General features: G+C 45.2%; 1 protein-coding gene across 5 annotated transcripts; it reads left to right on the top strand.

Moving 5' to 3' along the window:
* Positions 1-9,437: 9,437 nt before the first annotated feature.
* On the top strand, positions 9,438-14,139 carry LOC124661591 (potassium channel KAT2-like). 5 transcript variants are annotated; one of them, XM_047199469.1, is made up of 12 exons: positions 9,438-9,730; positions 9,819-10,034; positions 10,139-10,294; positions 10,369-10,426; positions 10,505-10,822; positions 11,256-11,495; positions 11,598-11,696; positions 11,789-11,821; positions 11,899-12,084; positions 12,176-12,437; positions 12,528-12,743; positions 13,624-14,139. In XM_047199469.1, exons 1-12 carry the CDS (start codon positions 9,615-9,617, stop codon positions 13,734-13,736), a joined length of 2,013 nt encoding a protein of 670 aa, XP_047055425.1. In that variant the 5' UTR covers positions 9,438-9,614; the 3' UTR covers positions 13,737-14,139. The 5 variants fall into 5 exon arrangements, with proteins under 5 accessions (XP_047055425.1, XP_047055424.1, XP_047055427.1 ...); XM_047199470.1 differs by having other exon boundaries at positions 9,439-9,730; positions 12,176-12,431; XM_047199468.1 differs by having other exon boundaries at positions 12,176-12,743; positions 13,629-14,139.
* Positions 14,140-14,219: the final 80 nt, after the last annotated feature.

The following is a 14,219-nucleotide window of genomic DNA, read 5'->3' on the forward strand; positions in this document are numbered from 1 at the left end:
CTCGTACCACTACAGCCCAAAAATCCCTGATCCTGTATACTCCCTCCTTACAAGAATGCAAAATGATTTAGCTATTTTGTTGGTTCACTCACTTTTGTTTGTATCTAGTCTAGTTTTAGTATGTAGGTTCACTCCTTTTAGTATGTATCTAGTTTATTTTAAAAGGATCTACAACATCTCATATTACTGCACAGAGGGAGTACATGGTATTGCAACAACCAACTGCTCTGACTATATTCATATTCGAATCAAAATCTGAATAAATGGCACCGAATCTAATGCCACAGGCAACCTTGTCAACACTTATGATTGGCCAACACATGCGAGAGATTATTACTTAGCAACACAACGGGTACTTCGCTTCGATGATCGATGAATAGCAGAGAGGCGACAATAACGAGGCGAAATACTAGCTGCACAACAATCGGACGCCGCGAGGGATCTAGGAGCTGACCTGACCAGTCAAAAATAAAAAAGGAGCTGACCTGCGGAGCGGAGGGTCGGCGGGAGGACGACGAGGAAAGGCGCAGCCGCGGGGCAGGCGGCGGCCGGAGAGATCGCCGGAAGCGTCGGCGCGGTTGGTGCGGTGCTGGGCAAGAGGAATAGTAGGAAGAATAGGAGGAGGAGGGGGTAGAAGACATAGCATATGGCTCGCCGGCGGCGAGGGGAGCAGGAGATGGCCGGAGAACGGAGATGACGGAGTATTTTCAGACCGCGACCGGAGGCGGCGCGATGTGTTTGCTACTAGATCGCTCTTGTTTGGGCGAGAACATATCTAGTGATACCACCCTTTAGATGATACCATGATACCGTACAAAAAAAGTATTTGTATACGTGCCAAAAAATTATACGAAAAAATATGAGTGCTCATGAAGCATGTCCCTACATCATCACAAAATTTCTCTTTTTTGTTTCTCAGTGTCCATGTCAATTTTGGATATAAAATTTTGTGATGTTGTAGGGACATGCTTCATGAGCACTCACATTTTTTCGTACAATTTTTTGGCACGTATAAAAATACGTTTTTTTATACGGTATCATGGTATCATCTAAAGGGTGGTATCACTAGATACGTTTTTTTTGTTTGGGCGCCTAGTCTCGCCCAATTCCGGCGGCTTTTTCTCTTCCAACTTTTCGGTGGTCGCTTTCTGTGCGGCGGAGCTGGACACGTTGGAAATGTCGGAACAGAGCTTAGTGGAAAAATATGTCTTTGTTTTCCACTTCTACTAAGCTTAGCGGAAAAGGAAAGGTTTTGTTTATCTCTTCTACTAACCTGTGTGCATGTACAATGCAATTGCCATGTCGATTTTTGTTTTGCTTAGTTGGATAAAAAATAATGGAGAAAGAAAAAGCCATCTTTTTTCTTTCTAAGAGATGATCTCTTATAAAATTTGAAACACTATTTTTTTCATTACACCATTTGTATACTAAAATTTAATTGCTTCTTCACATACCCTCACTTCGAAGTTCCGGAACACGATTCAAAGGATCAAGTGGTATTTTAAGCTGGGATCTAAGCACAAAGTAGGGGATGGGAAATGCACCTACTTCTGGCTCAATTGGTTGACGGGCTCACCCTTGCTCTGCGAGCGATTCCCGCTGCTCTTCGGCTATTGTTCCTCACCCTTCATCACGGTGAGGGCAGCCCGTGATGCAGATGGATGGCGGGTGATTTTCCGCATGACCTTTTGCATGGCTCGAGGGTGCCCTACATCTGCAAGTTCTTCTTGCAGCTGGTTTCGCCAAACTGATGTTGGACGGTAAACAGGTTGCAGCGTAGAGGCCTTCCTATCCCTCCGTCCTGCCCTCTTTGCGATAGGAGCCATAGACTTTGTAGCACTTGCTCCTTGGCTGCGTGGTTGCCCGTAAGGTCTAGTCCTGGACTCTTGAACGTTGGGACAAGGTGGACTGGCTACTTGTGATCGACTCGGACATTGTGGATTGGTGGACGTCCCATTCATGTCCAGCGGCACACCGGCGGGACCTATAGACGGGAATCATTCTAGTGTCTTGGTGCATTTGGAGGCATCAAAATGACGTGGTCTTCAACGGGACAATCAAGGATGAGTTCGACAAGTGGCGGCTCGTGAAACTCGTCCATAGTTCCTCTTTTGTTTTTCCGGAACCCGTTGTAACACCGTGATAGTTAGTAGAGTAGGCTTATGGTGAGGAGCTGCCACCTCTTGTTGGCATCAACTTTGCCTTCTTTGTGATCGTGAAGAGGTGTATTCTTGAAAAAAACTTGAAAATGTTAATATATGTAAAATGTATTTATGAACTTTACTATCATATTAAAATTCTTAATATTTGAAAATTTTATTATATTTAATGCGACTAAACCTATTAATAGTTGCGAAATGGACCAAGCAAATTCGTGAACTTGACTGAAGTGATCATTTTGGTCCAAATCATCCCCACTTACGTTGGCCGCCTATACGTGGCAGCCACTTGGAAATGAGGCACCTAAACTACTCCCCATGCCACATCAGTTTTTTTTTCGTGTGGAAAAAACCCTTTTGTCTCTGAATTGCATCACACAGTCATTCTCCTATTCCCATCTCTATTCAGAACCTTAGGTGATTCCGGGGTGACGCTAATAGTATCTTTGGGGCTTAATCAATTTTTTTGAAAGGAATACAGAAGGGGAAGCCCCTACAGTGATTTTGTTTTTAAATAATACGAACCCAAATTCGTGTCATGGAGGATTTAAATCTAGATGGCTGGATTGTACATCCACTTCCCTAATCAAGTGAGCTAGGCTCACTTTGGGCTTGATCAGTTGCGACACTGTTCTAGCTCCCCCTCACTATCCCCTCATTTGGATTCCTCTCTTCACGTGTGACAATGTGCTAGTGACGACGGTTCGCATGCGCAATGGTCTCAATCGTCAAAGGTTCATGGACTAATGCCATATCACTGGTGTATTAGGCTGGTGCCATTGCAGGCTGGAGGCGGGGCGTTATCGCCCGCCGGGAGGCGAGAGAGAGGCGGGAGTGGGGCGAGACGGGAGTGGCAGGCGACGGCGGGGGCGCCCAGCGCTATCGCCCGCTCCCGCCCGGCTAACGCCCGCGTTGGAGGCGAGAGCGAGGCGAGAGGGAGGCGGTAGCGAGGCGGCAGCGTTGGCGGGGTGGCACTGTACCTCCGTACCCACCACCTTCGTACGGTTCATACCCTCCACCTCCGTATCCATACGCGCCATATGGTCCGTACCCCCCACCACCTTCTGAAGCTCCCGCTCCAAGCTCCGAGTCCAATGCCGCGGAAACAATCGTACCACCGCGTGCAAAGAGGCTTGACTGGACTGTTGCGGAAGAGGAAAAACTGGTACTTTACTTACCCATCACATATTTATTTCGGGGTTGGTTCTTGCTTGGATTTTTCACTAACAATATCTATTTCGGGGTAGGTTAGGGCGTGTTCGGATGTCCACTGGCTTCTCAAAATCCGTCGATCCAGCTTCTGATTAGTGGTTCCTGCGTCTTGGTCGGAGCCCGAAACGTTCGGCACACAGCTCCGTCGATTGAGTGGGCTGGAAGCCCAAACTCATTGTGTCAGCCTGCTGGGTGGAGAACATTTGGCCTGCCAACCTAGTCAAAAGCAGCCTGCGCAGGCGGAGGAGCAGCGAGCTGCTGCAAGTGGATGTGGTTGCCACCCGCCAGACCACCTACTCGACGGGAAGAGCTCAGATGAGGCCGCTGCCGGCGAGCTTGGGGTCGCGCGGACGGATCTGGGAAGCAGCTAGAGCGGCCGGATCTGGGAAGCAACTAGAGCGGGCCGTTCGTGGTGGTCACGACAGCTGCTCCGGTCGGGGACGCGGCAGCAGTGGCGCATCAGGCGAGGGCGGAGCTGGCTGCCGGAGGACATGGAGGAGCGGGCGACCGAAGCAGCTGCTGGACGGATTGCGGTTAGAGGATGACGACGACGGGCTTGAGTGGGGGCCTTGACGGCGGTCACGTGATGCGGAAGGGGCGGGTGGATTCCTTGTGAATGTTGGTGTCCTCGCGATTGATTGGAGGCAGCGTCTGATGGCGATGGGGCTACGGAGAGGAACCGTTCGGGACGAAGGAGAAAAAAGAACAATCAAACCGGTATCTCACTTGGCGGTGGCAAATCCGATGTAATATCTTCAGCTCCGCATTTTCAGTTCCACGGAATCGCGAAAGGGTCGCTCCGTGGTTTCCATGTAAAAATGAGCCCGCTTCACGAATCTAGCTTCGTGAAGCTAAAGTGTTCGGCCCAGCTTCATGCGTGGAGTTCGGGAAGTTGGAAGCTGGTGAGTTCCCGAACACGCCCTTAATGCTTGGCTTTTTAACTCCAAGGACTCTGTTGCCGGTAATTGCAAGACCGGCACTATTTTTTGGGGTCAGATAGCTGCAACCTTCAACTCTACCTCGGATCCTGCCCGTCATCGGACCTCGAAGCAGCTGAAGGATCATTGGAACGCCTACAACAAGGAGGTGTCCCTGTTCAATGGATACTACATCCAAGAAGAGGGGTTACGTCGAGTGGAGCGGACGATGATATGGTCATGAAGGCGGCAATGGAGAGGTACGCGAATGACAAAAGAGTGACTCGGCCGTTCGGAAAGCACCACTGGTGGCAAGGCGTTCGCAATGAAGCGAAGTGAAAAGGACAATATGGTCCCGGTAGTGGAACCGAGTCCACTTCCAAGAGAAGCCGTCTAGGACTTTCTGGTGAGTACAGCTCTAGCGAGGCGACGACGGAGGAGGAGCGTCCAACGGGCCGTGATAGGGCCAAGGCCGCGGTACGTAAGGGTAGGAGGAAGGGGAAGGACTCCTCATCAAGCGATGAGGTAGGAAGTAAATCCTTCGCGATGAGGAACATGATGAAGGGTTTAGTGAAGGCTAAGCTATTCAAGCAATGGAACAAAATGAAAGATCGATCAGCCGACGACATGGCCGAAGCGAAAAAGCGCAAACATGCGAAGGCCATCAAGATGTGCGAAAAAGAGCTTGGTCCGGAAGATGATGAGGACGAGGAGCGAGCAGGAAGAAGAGGAAGAGGAAGAGGAAGAGAAGTAGAATTTTTATTTATTATGTAATTTTTAAAATTTATTATGCAATTTTATTAATTATTATGTAATCGGTAACATTTTTAGTTGAATAAAATAATTTTCTTGCATTATTTTGAATGTCTACAAAAAATCAAGTGAAGTAACTTAATCTAAAAAAGAAATAGTGATGTGGAGGAGAGAGAAGTGAGAGGTGACACTATAGCCTGTGCACTGGCACCGTGGGGTGAGAGTGGGGTGAGAGTGGGAAAAAAGCTGACGTGGCGGGTGAGAGTAGGGTGGTGCATTGGCACCAGCCTTATTGATTCAGTGTGGAGGTAAAAATCAGTACTAGTAAATGCCCAATCACATGTCCAGTAGGAAGCTTTCCTCTTGACTGTCCAGAAATGGGCCAAAAGGTTAGTCTCGAGGCCCATCTTAAATTTTTGTTGAGCATGCCCATCTTAATATTTTGTTCTTTAACACTCACCCAGAGAAGAGTGGTAGTTAACGGGCCAAAACGATTGGGCTTTAGGCCCATCTATGTTAATTATCTGCTCTTAAACAAACACCCAACGCTACCCCATATTTCCCTCAAAAAAAAAAAAAACCCCAACGCCACCAATAGGATCCATAGGCTTAATCCAAACGATACAGAAATGATATGTTTTTTTTTTTTTTAACAGAAGGCACAAAGTGCCCAGCCTTAAATTAATAAAGCCCATACAGCCAGGTTTGTTACAAGATGTAGAGAACCAGCTTACAAGCAACACAGACAACAGCAAAACAAAGGATAAACACAAGAAAAGCATACGGAGTCCTCGATGCCCTTCAAACGAGAGCGAAGCACCAGGGGCGTCGAAGGGAGTGCTCGAAGAAGAAGCGTCGTCAACGAGTGGCCATCCATGCACGCACCAGGAGGAGCAAGCCATCGCCCGAGCGTTCTCTTCCATGACCGGAGAGGACCCCTGCCCCCTCGCCCCGGCTCGAAGGGCGCCGCACCGCCGTCATTGGAAAAGCTCACCCCGAGCGGAGAACCGTCCGGGAACCGGACTTCCAATTGGACAAGACAGAGACGAGCTACACATTGCACCGAGCTCGCCTTGAGACGCCTTGCCGCCCGCCAAGGATCCACTCACGCCGAACCGAAGCCACGGGTCGATCGTCGAAGAAGAAGTTGCGAGAGGACTAGGAGCGCACCAAGGTACACCGCGAGCCACCACTGCCGCCGCAGCCACCACCGATCAACACAAAGCCACACCCACCGCCCCATCAAACCCAAGGCGGCGCCTTCAAGAAGGTCACGACGCTACCGGCGCCGCCGCCGCCCCAACAAAGTTGGGGTTTTCACCCGGGAGACGAGAGGGGGAGGGGAGGGGAGGAGAGAAAGGACGGTACCTCAAGAAGGATGCACGGCGCCCCTAGGCGTCGTCACCGTCGGACCGGCGAGGCCGACCGGGGATTTCTCCCTCTCTCACAACCCAAGAACCAGCACCTAACCCGGCCGGAGATCCGGCGAACGAGGGTCGCCATGGACGAGACCGGAGATGCGGGGTGGACCTCGGACGAAGTGGGGATGACGGCCTTCGGATGCGGCGCCGGCGATCGCGAAACCGCCGCCACGCCATGACCAGCGCCCGACAACACCTCGCCGTCCGCACGGCCGAGGGTGCTGGGCCGCATCCACGCGCACTGCTCGCCGCCAAGCCAGTGGCGCCTCACCCTAAGGCCGCCGCCTCAGCGTCCCGTAGAAGCTGCGTCGTCGCAGCCGTCACTCGCGAGGAAGGCGACCGCGCCGCCGAGCTCCGCCGCCTCGACCTCGAGGAATCGCCTCGCCGCGGCGCACCGGCCCGCCGCGCGAGGAGCCGTCGATCCCTCGTTGTGGATCTCCGCCGCCCGAGGGAGAGGCCCGCGCCACCTCCACACGAGCCGGATCCGAGGGCCGCGCGCCGGCGGCGGCGGCGGCGGGGGGGGGGGAGCGGTGAGGAGGGGGTGGGCTTAGGGTTTGGAAAATCGCCCGCCCGTCGCCCACGGGGAGCGACAGGACCGGCCGAATCGTTTTTGAAATGATATGGTCATATGACTGCTTCCTTGAAATATGACATGGCTAGTTCAAAAAAGAATGGCATGGTGAGCACAATACGCCTGGTCATCATCGCAATTGAAGTTGTGGGGTACTACAAAATATTCGATGGTGTAACCAACCAGTCCCCACTCGTGTGTTTTGAGTGTGAAAGAAGACAATGAGCGGCACAGTAAACAGATCAGGATTAACTCGACCAAACTGTCAATGGAAACAAAATCTCAGCCAAAACTACCCGTCTCTTTTTTTCGGGAAAAAGGACCTGCCTTTGCCCAATTCAGCATTTTTCTTCAAGAGAATGAAGAGATAAACGCAGCAGTCTTGGAAACTGGTTTCTGTTTCCAATTAAAACCATAATAGCATGCAATATCTACATGCTGAAACTCCATCCAATGGGTCCTCGTGGTTTCCAAATTTGACACACATACGGCGCAAGCCACGATTCTGCACAAATGTGCCCAGTGGGAGAGCCCAGAATCATCTCCGTTCTCCATGAATAGGCATTTCCGTGTGAGAAAGTGAGCACAAGTCAACCATTTCCAGATGCTGGCCTCCAGAACCCAGGTTCACAAGTTAGCAAATCTGAGGGTGACATACGAACGAAAGGTGATCATCAAATAGCTACACGTGATGAAGTTGAGAAAGTATTGGGCACAGATGTCAACCAAGGTTTCCATTCAGTTCTACCAAGTATATTGGGCATAGCTCCCAGGAAACCCGTGATTGAAGTCAATGGATTGTTAGGCAGGCTTGAGCTCAACACATTTGCTCACAGGCTCCTGAAAGCAAGCCATTGCCCCCCAGCAACTGTCACATCCATTTCCATATACCCAGAGTGTTTGGCATACTCCTGATGGAAAACTTCACTCTCAGCAACCTTGCAAAGGAAATTAGCAAGACGTTGTTAAAATGATACCTCCTTTTGTCACGTAACAAAGTTATCTACTACTAGCCATGCTATGCAAAACAAGGCACATGGAAATTCTACAATCATGGAGATAAGGCATACCATGTACAAGGGTTATTTAACCCAAAATAGCAATTTTAAGAAGAGTGGATCTGTGGATATATGAAATATAAATGAGCCAAATAACACGAGGTTCTCCATCTGCGGTCAAATAGATGAAATATTTAATGTGTGGTACATGATTAGATTGCTGAAGAAATAGAAAATCATGATAGTAGTGACGGACCTTTACTATTCACAAAAATGGTCCCGAGCATTAATAGACCTATATAGTGACCAGAAGAAAGTACAACATAACTGCCAAAATGCAGAGCATGGAAAACGATACCAAGACTCACAGCAGCATTTAAGCTCAACTCATGTTGCTACTTTCGCAGCCTCACAGAGCACGAGATGAAAGCAATTGGTTAGCTAAGCTAGCAAGCAAAAGAGATGCTCTGCTATCTCTGGTCATAGTGGTAAGTATCATGTAGTAGTATCATGCATATGATATTTGTGTATGATACTAACTCTATAGTGGGTAGTATCATATAGTAGTATCATAACCATGCTATATTTATTGTTTTTTAGAATCTCAATGCAAATTTGTGTACAAGATTTGTTTGGCATTAAATTTTCTTGTGATATGTGCTATGATACAGTATCCACCTATGTTACTCTAATCTCCTCTCTCCTCCTTAATTAGCTGCCACATCATCATTTTTGTGGGACCAATATGCATGATACTAGCTATGATACTAGCACTATGACCAGCCTCATGAACAAATCTACTAGTTTAGCATATACATTGTGTAAATTATTATTTTCAAAGGGGACAAGAGTTCAGTTTTTTCAGTTAACCTATAACCATACGTGGACAGTCATAATAATGATTCAGCCATGCTTAGCTAGCATGTTCGATCTCTTATCTCCATCTAGAATCTTATATTCAGTAGGCACCGTCAGATGCCAGTAAAAGGTTTCCAGTTAACTTCACAGCAAGAGTACTACCTCATATAGCATGCCTTTATTATTTGGAGTTGTAGACAGCAAAGCATGATATTTATCTCCACAGTTTATATGTAGAAGACTGAAACAACATAAATGAGTGAATAAAATAAAATAAAATGATATTTCATCTTCTAAACTTCAAGTTTTCATGCTTTTAATTAATTACATCCAACTTTGCAAAAATCTGTCAATCAAGTCTCCTAAACCCTGACCATAATTGTAGTGGGTAGATCAAAACATTTACAACCCATTCATAGCTAACCAACCAAAACAACGAACAGTAGTCCCAGGCCACTTGTTTGTCAACTTTCATTTAGGAACAAAAAAGAAACAGATAAAACATCATTATCTTTTGAAGTCAGCATCAAGTATCTCACTTTTGATCCTTCCTCTTCTTTGTTGGAGCCAAACCAAAGTACCAAACTCTTATTTATTCTGCTTTCAAAGGCTCGCAGCCCATACTTCAACACAGAATAGTACGACCTATAATCCTCTTAATCCAAACAGCCTGTAGGAACTAGGATCTTCAGTTAGGTACATCCTGCTTCTAAGTAGGAACTCCAATGGATAACGTTAGCAACATCTTTCAAAATGACCTACTCCCATCTCTGGGAGCAAGAGCAAACCAATCTATCAAGTTGAGAAAATTCATCATTTCTCCTTATGATGCGCGTTACAGGTAAATCGCATTCTTTGCTTTTCTATTGTATCATATATGTATGTGTATACAAATACTTAGCATAATTTCCAATCTTCTGGGCCTGCAGGACCTGGGAAACATTCTTGCTTGTGCTTGTTGTTTATTCAGCATGGATCTACCCATTTGAACTAGCATTTCTGAGACATCTCTCGTGGAAACTTTTCCTCGTCGAAAACATTGTCAATGGCTTCTTTGCAATTGATATTGTTCTTACCTTTTTTCTAGCATATCTCGATCGCAAGTCTTATCTTCTAGTGGATAATCCAAAAAGGATTGCAGCCAGGTTGGCACTTGCTCTTCGACTATTCTCAACTGTTACACTCTGAATGGTAAAGCTCAGGTGCAAAGTTAACAATTTGAACAGCACTGACTATAGCTTGTATGCAGATATCTCTCTTCCTGGTTCATTTTTGACGTATGTTCAACGATTCCATATCAACCGTTTGGGCTACTCCTTAACAAGCATGGAAATGGCCTTGCTTATAAGATACTCAACATGCTTCGATTATGGCGTCTTCGGCGCCTCAGTGCATTATTTGCCAGGTACATATCTTTGTATACTTGAAACTTGAAAATAAGAGAGATGGAAATTATATAAGTTTAATCGCCCCATCTAGGCTTGAAAAGGATATCCGGCTGAACTACTACTGGATAAGATGCACCAAACTCATTTCTGTAAGTTTGCATGCTCTCCTGTGTATTACTGCCCTGATGAATGTAACATACTTATATATGTTTAAGTGAAAATTGCAGGTTACTCTTTTTGCAGTACATTGTTCAGGATGTTTCATTTACTTAATAGCTGATAGATACCCTGATCCGTCAAAAACCTGGATAGGAGCAGCAATACCAAACTACAGATCAGAGAGTCTATGGGTTCGATATGTGACAGCAATTTACTGGTCCATTACAACACTCACAACAACTGGTTATGGCGATCTCCATGCAGAGAATCCAAGAGAAATGTCATTTTGCATATGTTTCATGCTATTTAACCTCGGATTGACAGCATACCTCATAGGTAACATGACAAACCTGGTTGTCCAGGGAAGTTGCCGGACCAGGAACTTTGTACGTTCTCTTCCAAATACCTTCATGATTTATTTTTGTCGGCATTATTAATATTCCTGCTTGGCTCTACAAAAGGACTGGAATAGAAAATGGAAGTAAGAGCTTATTTGTTTATGTGGGATCATCTGCCCAAAGGGGAGTTAAATGAGAACTTGACTGAACCATAGCACATATGCACTTAAAAAATTGCAGGCGAGAATAGGTTCAAATGATACCTTGCTTATACATCTGTCACTAGCATGTCCTGGATTTGGATGTCCAATGGCCCAAAGACATGCATGTTCAGATGCACATGAAAACTCTAGCTAATTATATTATGTATCTAAATACACCTGTATGTGTACGTTGACATGGATAGAAGCAAGAATTTTTTGTTCCAAGAGTATCGTATAGAGTTTTATACCTCCTAACCTTCCTGTCTTCAACTCTGCAGAGAGATATCATCCATGCTGCCTCCCAGTTTGCTGCACGGAATCAGTTACCTGATCAAATTAGGGATGAAATGCTAGCTCATATCTGCTTACGGTATAACACAGAGGGGCTGAAACAGAAGGAAACATTGGATAGTCTCCCCAAGGCAGTCCGTTCAAGCATAGCGTGCCACTTATTCCTCCCTGTCCTAGAAAAAGTACATCTTTTCGATGGCGTTTCCTTTACTTGCAGGCTCCAATTGGTATGAACATGAAATTATATACTTATTTTAGAGCAACTGCAAAATAGTGTGCAATGAATATCATCAACAGTTGGAAGTTAACCAATTATCGTCTGGATGTAGGTTACCACGCTGGAAGCAGAGTACTACCCACCAAAAGAAACTGTCATACTCCAGAACGAAACACCTACAGATGCTTACATATTAGTTTCTGGAGCAGTGGTTAGCCCAGCTATAAATTTGACGATTGTCACGATTCCAGAGTTTCTTCCAACTATGCATACTATTGAAAATTTTCCTTTTCTATTTGGCAGGAAGTGCGGATAATGACTAGCGGAGGAGAAAAGGTATGAGTGAAAAATGATCATAATATTTTAAGGAGAATAGTGAATCACCATCTGATATGTATCATTAAAAAATCCAGGTTGAGAAATTACTATCAGGTGGTGACATATTTGGTGAAATAGGAGCTCTTTGCAACACTCCCCAGCCGTTTACTTTCCGCACATCCAGAGTTTCACAACTACTGAGGCTGCACACAACAGAGTTCAAAAACATTTTGCAGGAAAACAAACACGACAAGGAAATTATAATGAACAATCTTTACCAGGTGAGTTCACAATTTTTATCATTATGGCATCATGTTTTGATAATTAGTTGTTTATACAGAACAGAAACTAAAAAAGTTGTACATTCGGCAGAAAATGAACTCAGATCAAAGGTTCCCTACTAAGATGATGGAGATATGTCAAGGGGGTCAAAATTTTGGAGAGCACAACCGATGTTCTATATCCAATCAAGTCAACGTAAAGGATGAATCAAAAAAAAGAGAAACATTAACATCATGTTGCAGTGATGAACGTTGTAAAGAACTCAATGAATCAGACAGACATGGAGCAATGTACAAGACTATTGAACAGGGTTTCTTCAATAGAAACAATGATTTACCTGATAAAGGTGCGGGTATGGAAAATCGTGTTTCTACAAGTCAGATTGTAGACATAAGAAAGGTAGATGCACATCAACATATATTGACCGACAACTTCATGACAGAATATCGAGGGATTCATGATAGGTTCAGAAAGACATGTCCAGTTGCTAGAGAACTCCAGGAGATCGCTCATTCATGCACAGAAGATAGTTCCGTGGTTTCAGAAAGAAAAAGAGTGACAATTCATATGCACCCACAGCAGAACAAAAGTTCGGCGGTGCCCTGTGCAAAAGTCATAAATCTGCCAGGATCTCTGGATCAACTATTCAGCATAGCTCGTAAGTATATTACAGTATATAATTCAGATGTTAAAAATAAAACTCTGGTACAAGAGGGATTTGCTTCTTCTGAATTATAGCTTATCAGCTATGTAGACAGGGATTCAGCTTGTCAGTACATATGAGAATGCTTAGGTTTCTCATAGACTTCACTAAAGTATTCTGACTTTGATTTGATATGAGAACTGAAGGAAATAATATAATGCGAGATCACAACTAGAACATAACTTTCTTACACATTATCGGTTGGTAACACCCCTGCCATCTGATAACCTGTCTAAGATCAGTGTTTTTCGAAATGGGGGCTATGCCCCAGCCTTTGCATCGATAGATGCATACGGCCTAAATATGCTTGCATGCTAAATAAATATTTTAAGGTTAACTTGTCCAAGCTTTACTTATAACTGTACGACTAAAGCTTACCTTTGTTGATCTAGTCCTACAACAAGTTTTTTTTAACTGGACGCCACTGCAGCAGGACCCTAGCCCAGTACGCTAGGTGTTGCCCATATCTCTAAAGCCCAGGGCCAGGCCTAGCTACCATAAGAGTTCGATTCCAATACCAGGTTGATAACCAATGGCATACATGGTGTGTGTAAACCCCAAATAGCTAAAACCACAAGCATCTGGTATCCGTCGCTCAATAGTTGGCATTGTATTGGAATATATTCTGAATTGAGCTGTGCCCTGGCTTAATTTTCGAGTTTTTCAGTTCATTTGTTATTCCATTCAATATCAACAGAAGTTGTATACTAGCTTAATTACGTGAAGGCCCCACACGCCTAATCCCAGGCATCAGTATGGTGTACTGTACGGTCTATATCACACGGTGCAATCCCTGATCTAGTGCCAATGTACTAATCCTGCAATTTTTCTGTAGGCCAGAAGTTTGCCAGTTATTCTCCTACGAAACTGGTCAATCGAGATTTTGCTGAAATTGATGATATAACAGCAATTCAAGATGGTGACCATTTGTTTCTTGTGGAGATTTGATTAAGGAAGCTCAAAATCATGAACTGCGGAAAGAGAAATGCATAGGGTATGGAAAGGAGTTGCATTTGTGAAAGTTGCCAGTTTTATATCTCAGCAAAAATGAATTGGGCAACTTGGTGAATCATGAAGAAATGCTACACTGGATTTAACTGGAGTTACAGTCTGAGAGTAGAACTAATCTTATTTTAGAATATAAATATGGGGATGTGATGGGAATAGTTTGAAATCTGATATGTGCACACCAAATGTTTTGGGAGGGCAGAATCTGTTGAGGTGATAGTTCTAGGGTTTCAACGAAACCAGGGGAAAATCCCCTATATTTCTCAAAATACTGGATAGTTCTGGGGGACAATTGTCATTTTACGCAGCAAAACAGTTAGCGTTGAAAGTTTCACCAAGGATCAGTGTGTACTCAAAAAAGTTGATGATTAACAAACACACTGACCATCTAATTATTAACTCTTGTGACCACAGAAGCTACAG

Source organism: Lolium rigidum, chromosome 6 (assembly GCF_022539505.1).
Source record: "Lolium rigidum isolate FL_2022 chromosome 6, APGP_CSIRO_Lrig_0.1, whole genome shotgun sequence".
Classification (NCBI taxonomy): domain Eukaryota; kingdom Viridiplantae; phylum Streptophyta; class Magnoliopsida; order Poales; family Poaceae; genus Lolium; species Lolium rigidum.

What these genes read in the sequence shown, in the direction of transcription:
- LOC124661591 (XM_047199467.1), top strand. Translation starts at nt 9,615, where the DNA reads ATGGATAACGTTAGCAACATCTTTCAAAATGACCTACTCCCATCTCTG. An exon ending in GTTGCCGGACCAGGAACTTT is followed by an intron (nt 10,823 to 11,255) that starts GTACGTTCTCTT and finishes TCAACTCTGCAG; the next exon opens with AGAGATATCATCCATGCTGC. An exon ending in TTACTTGCAGGCTCCAATTG is followed by an intron (nt 11,496 to 11,597) that starts GTATGAACATGA and finishes GTCTGGATGTAG; the next exon opens with GTTACCACGCTGGAAGCAGA.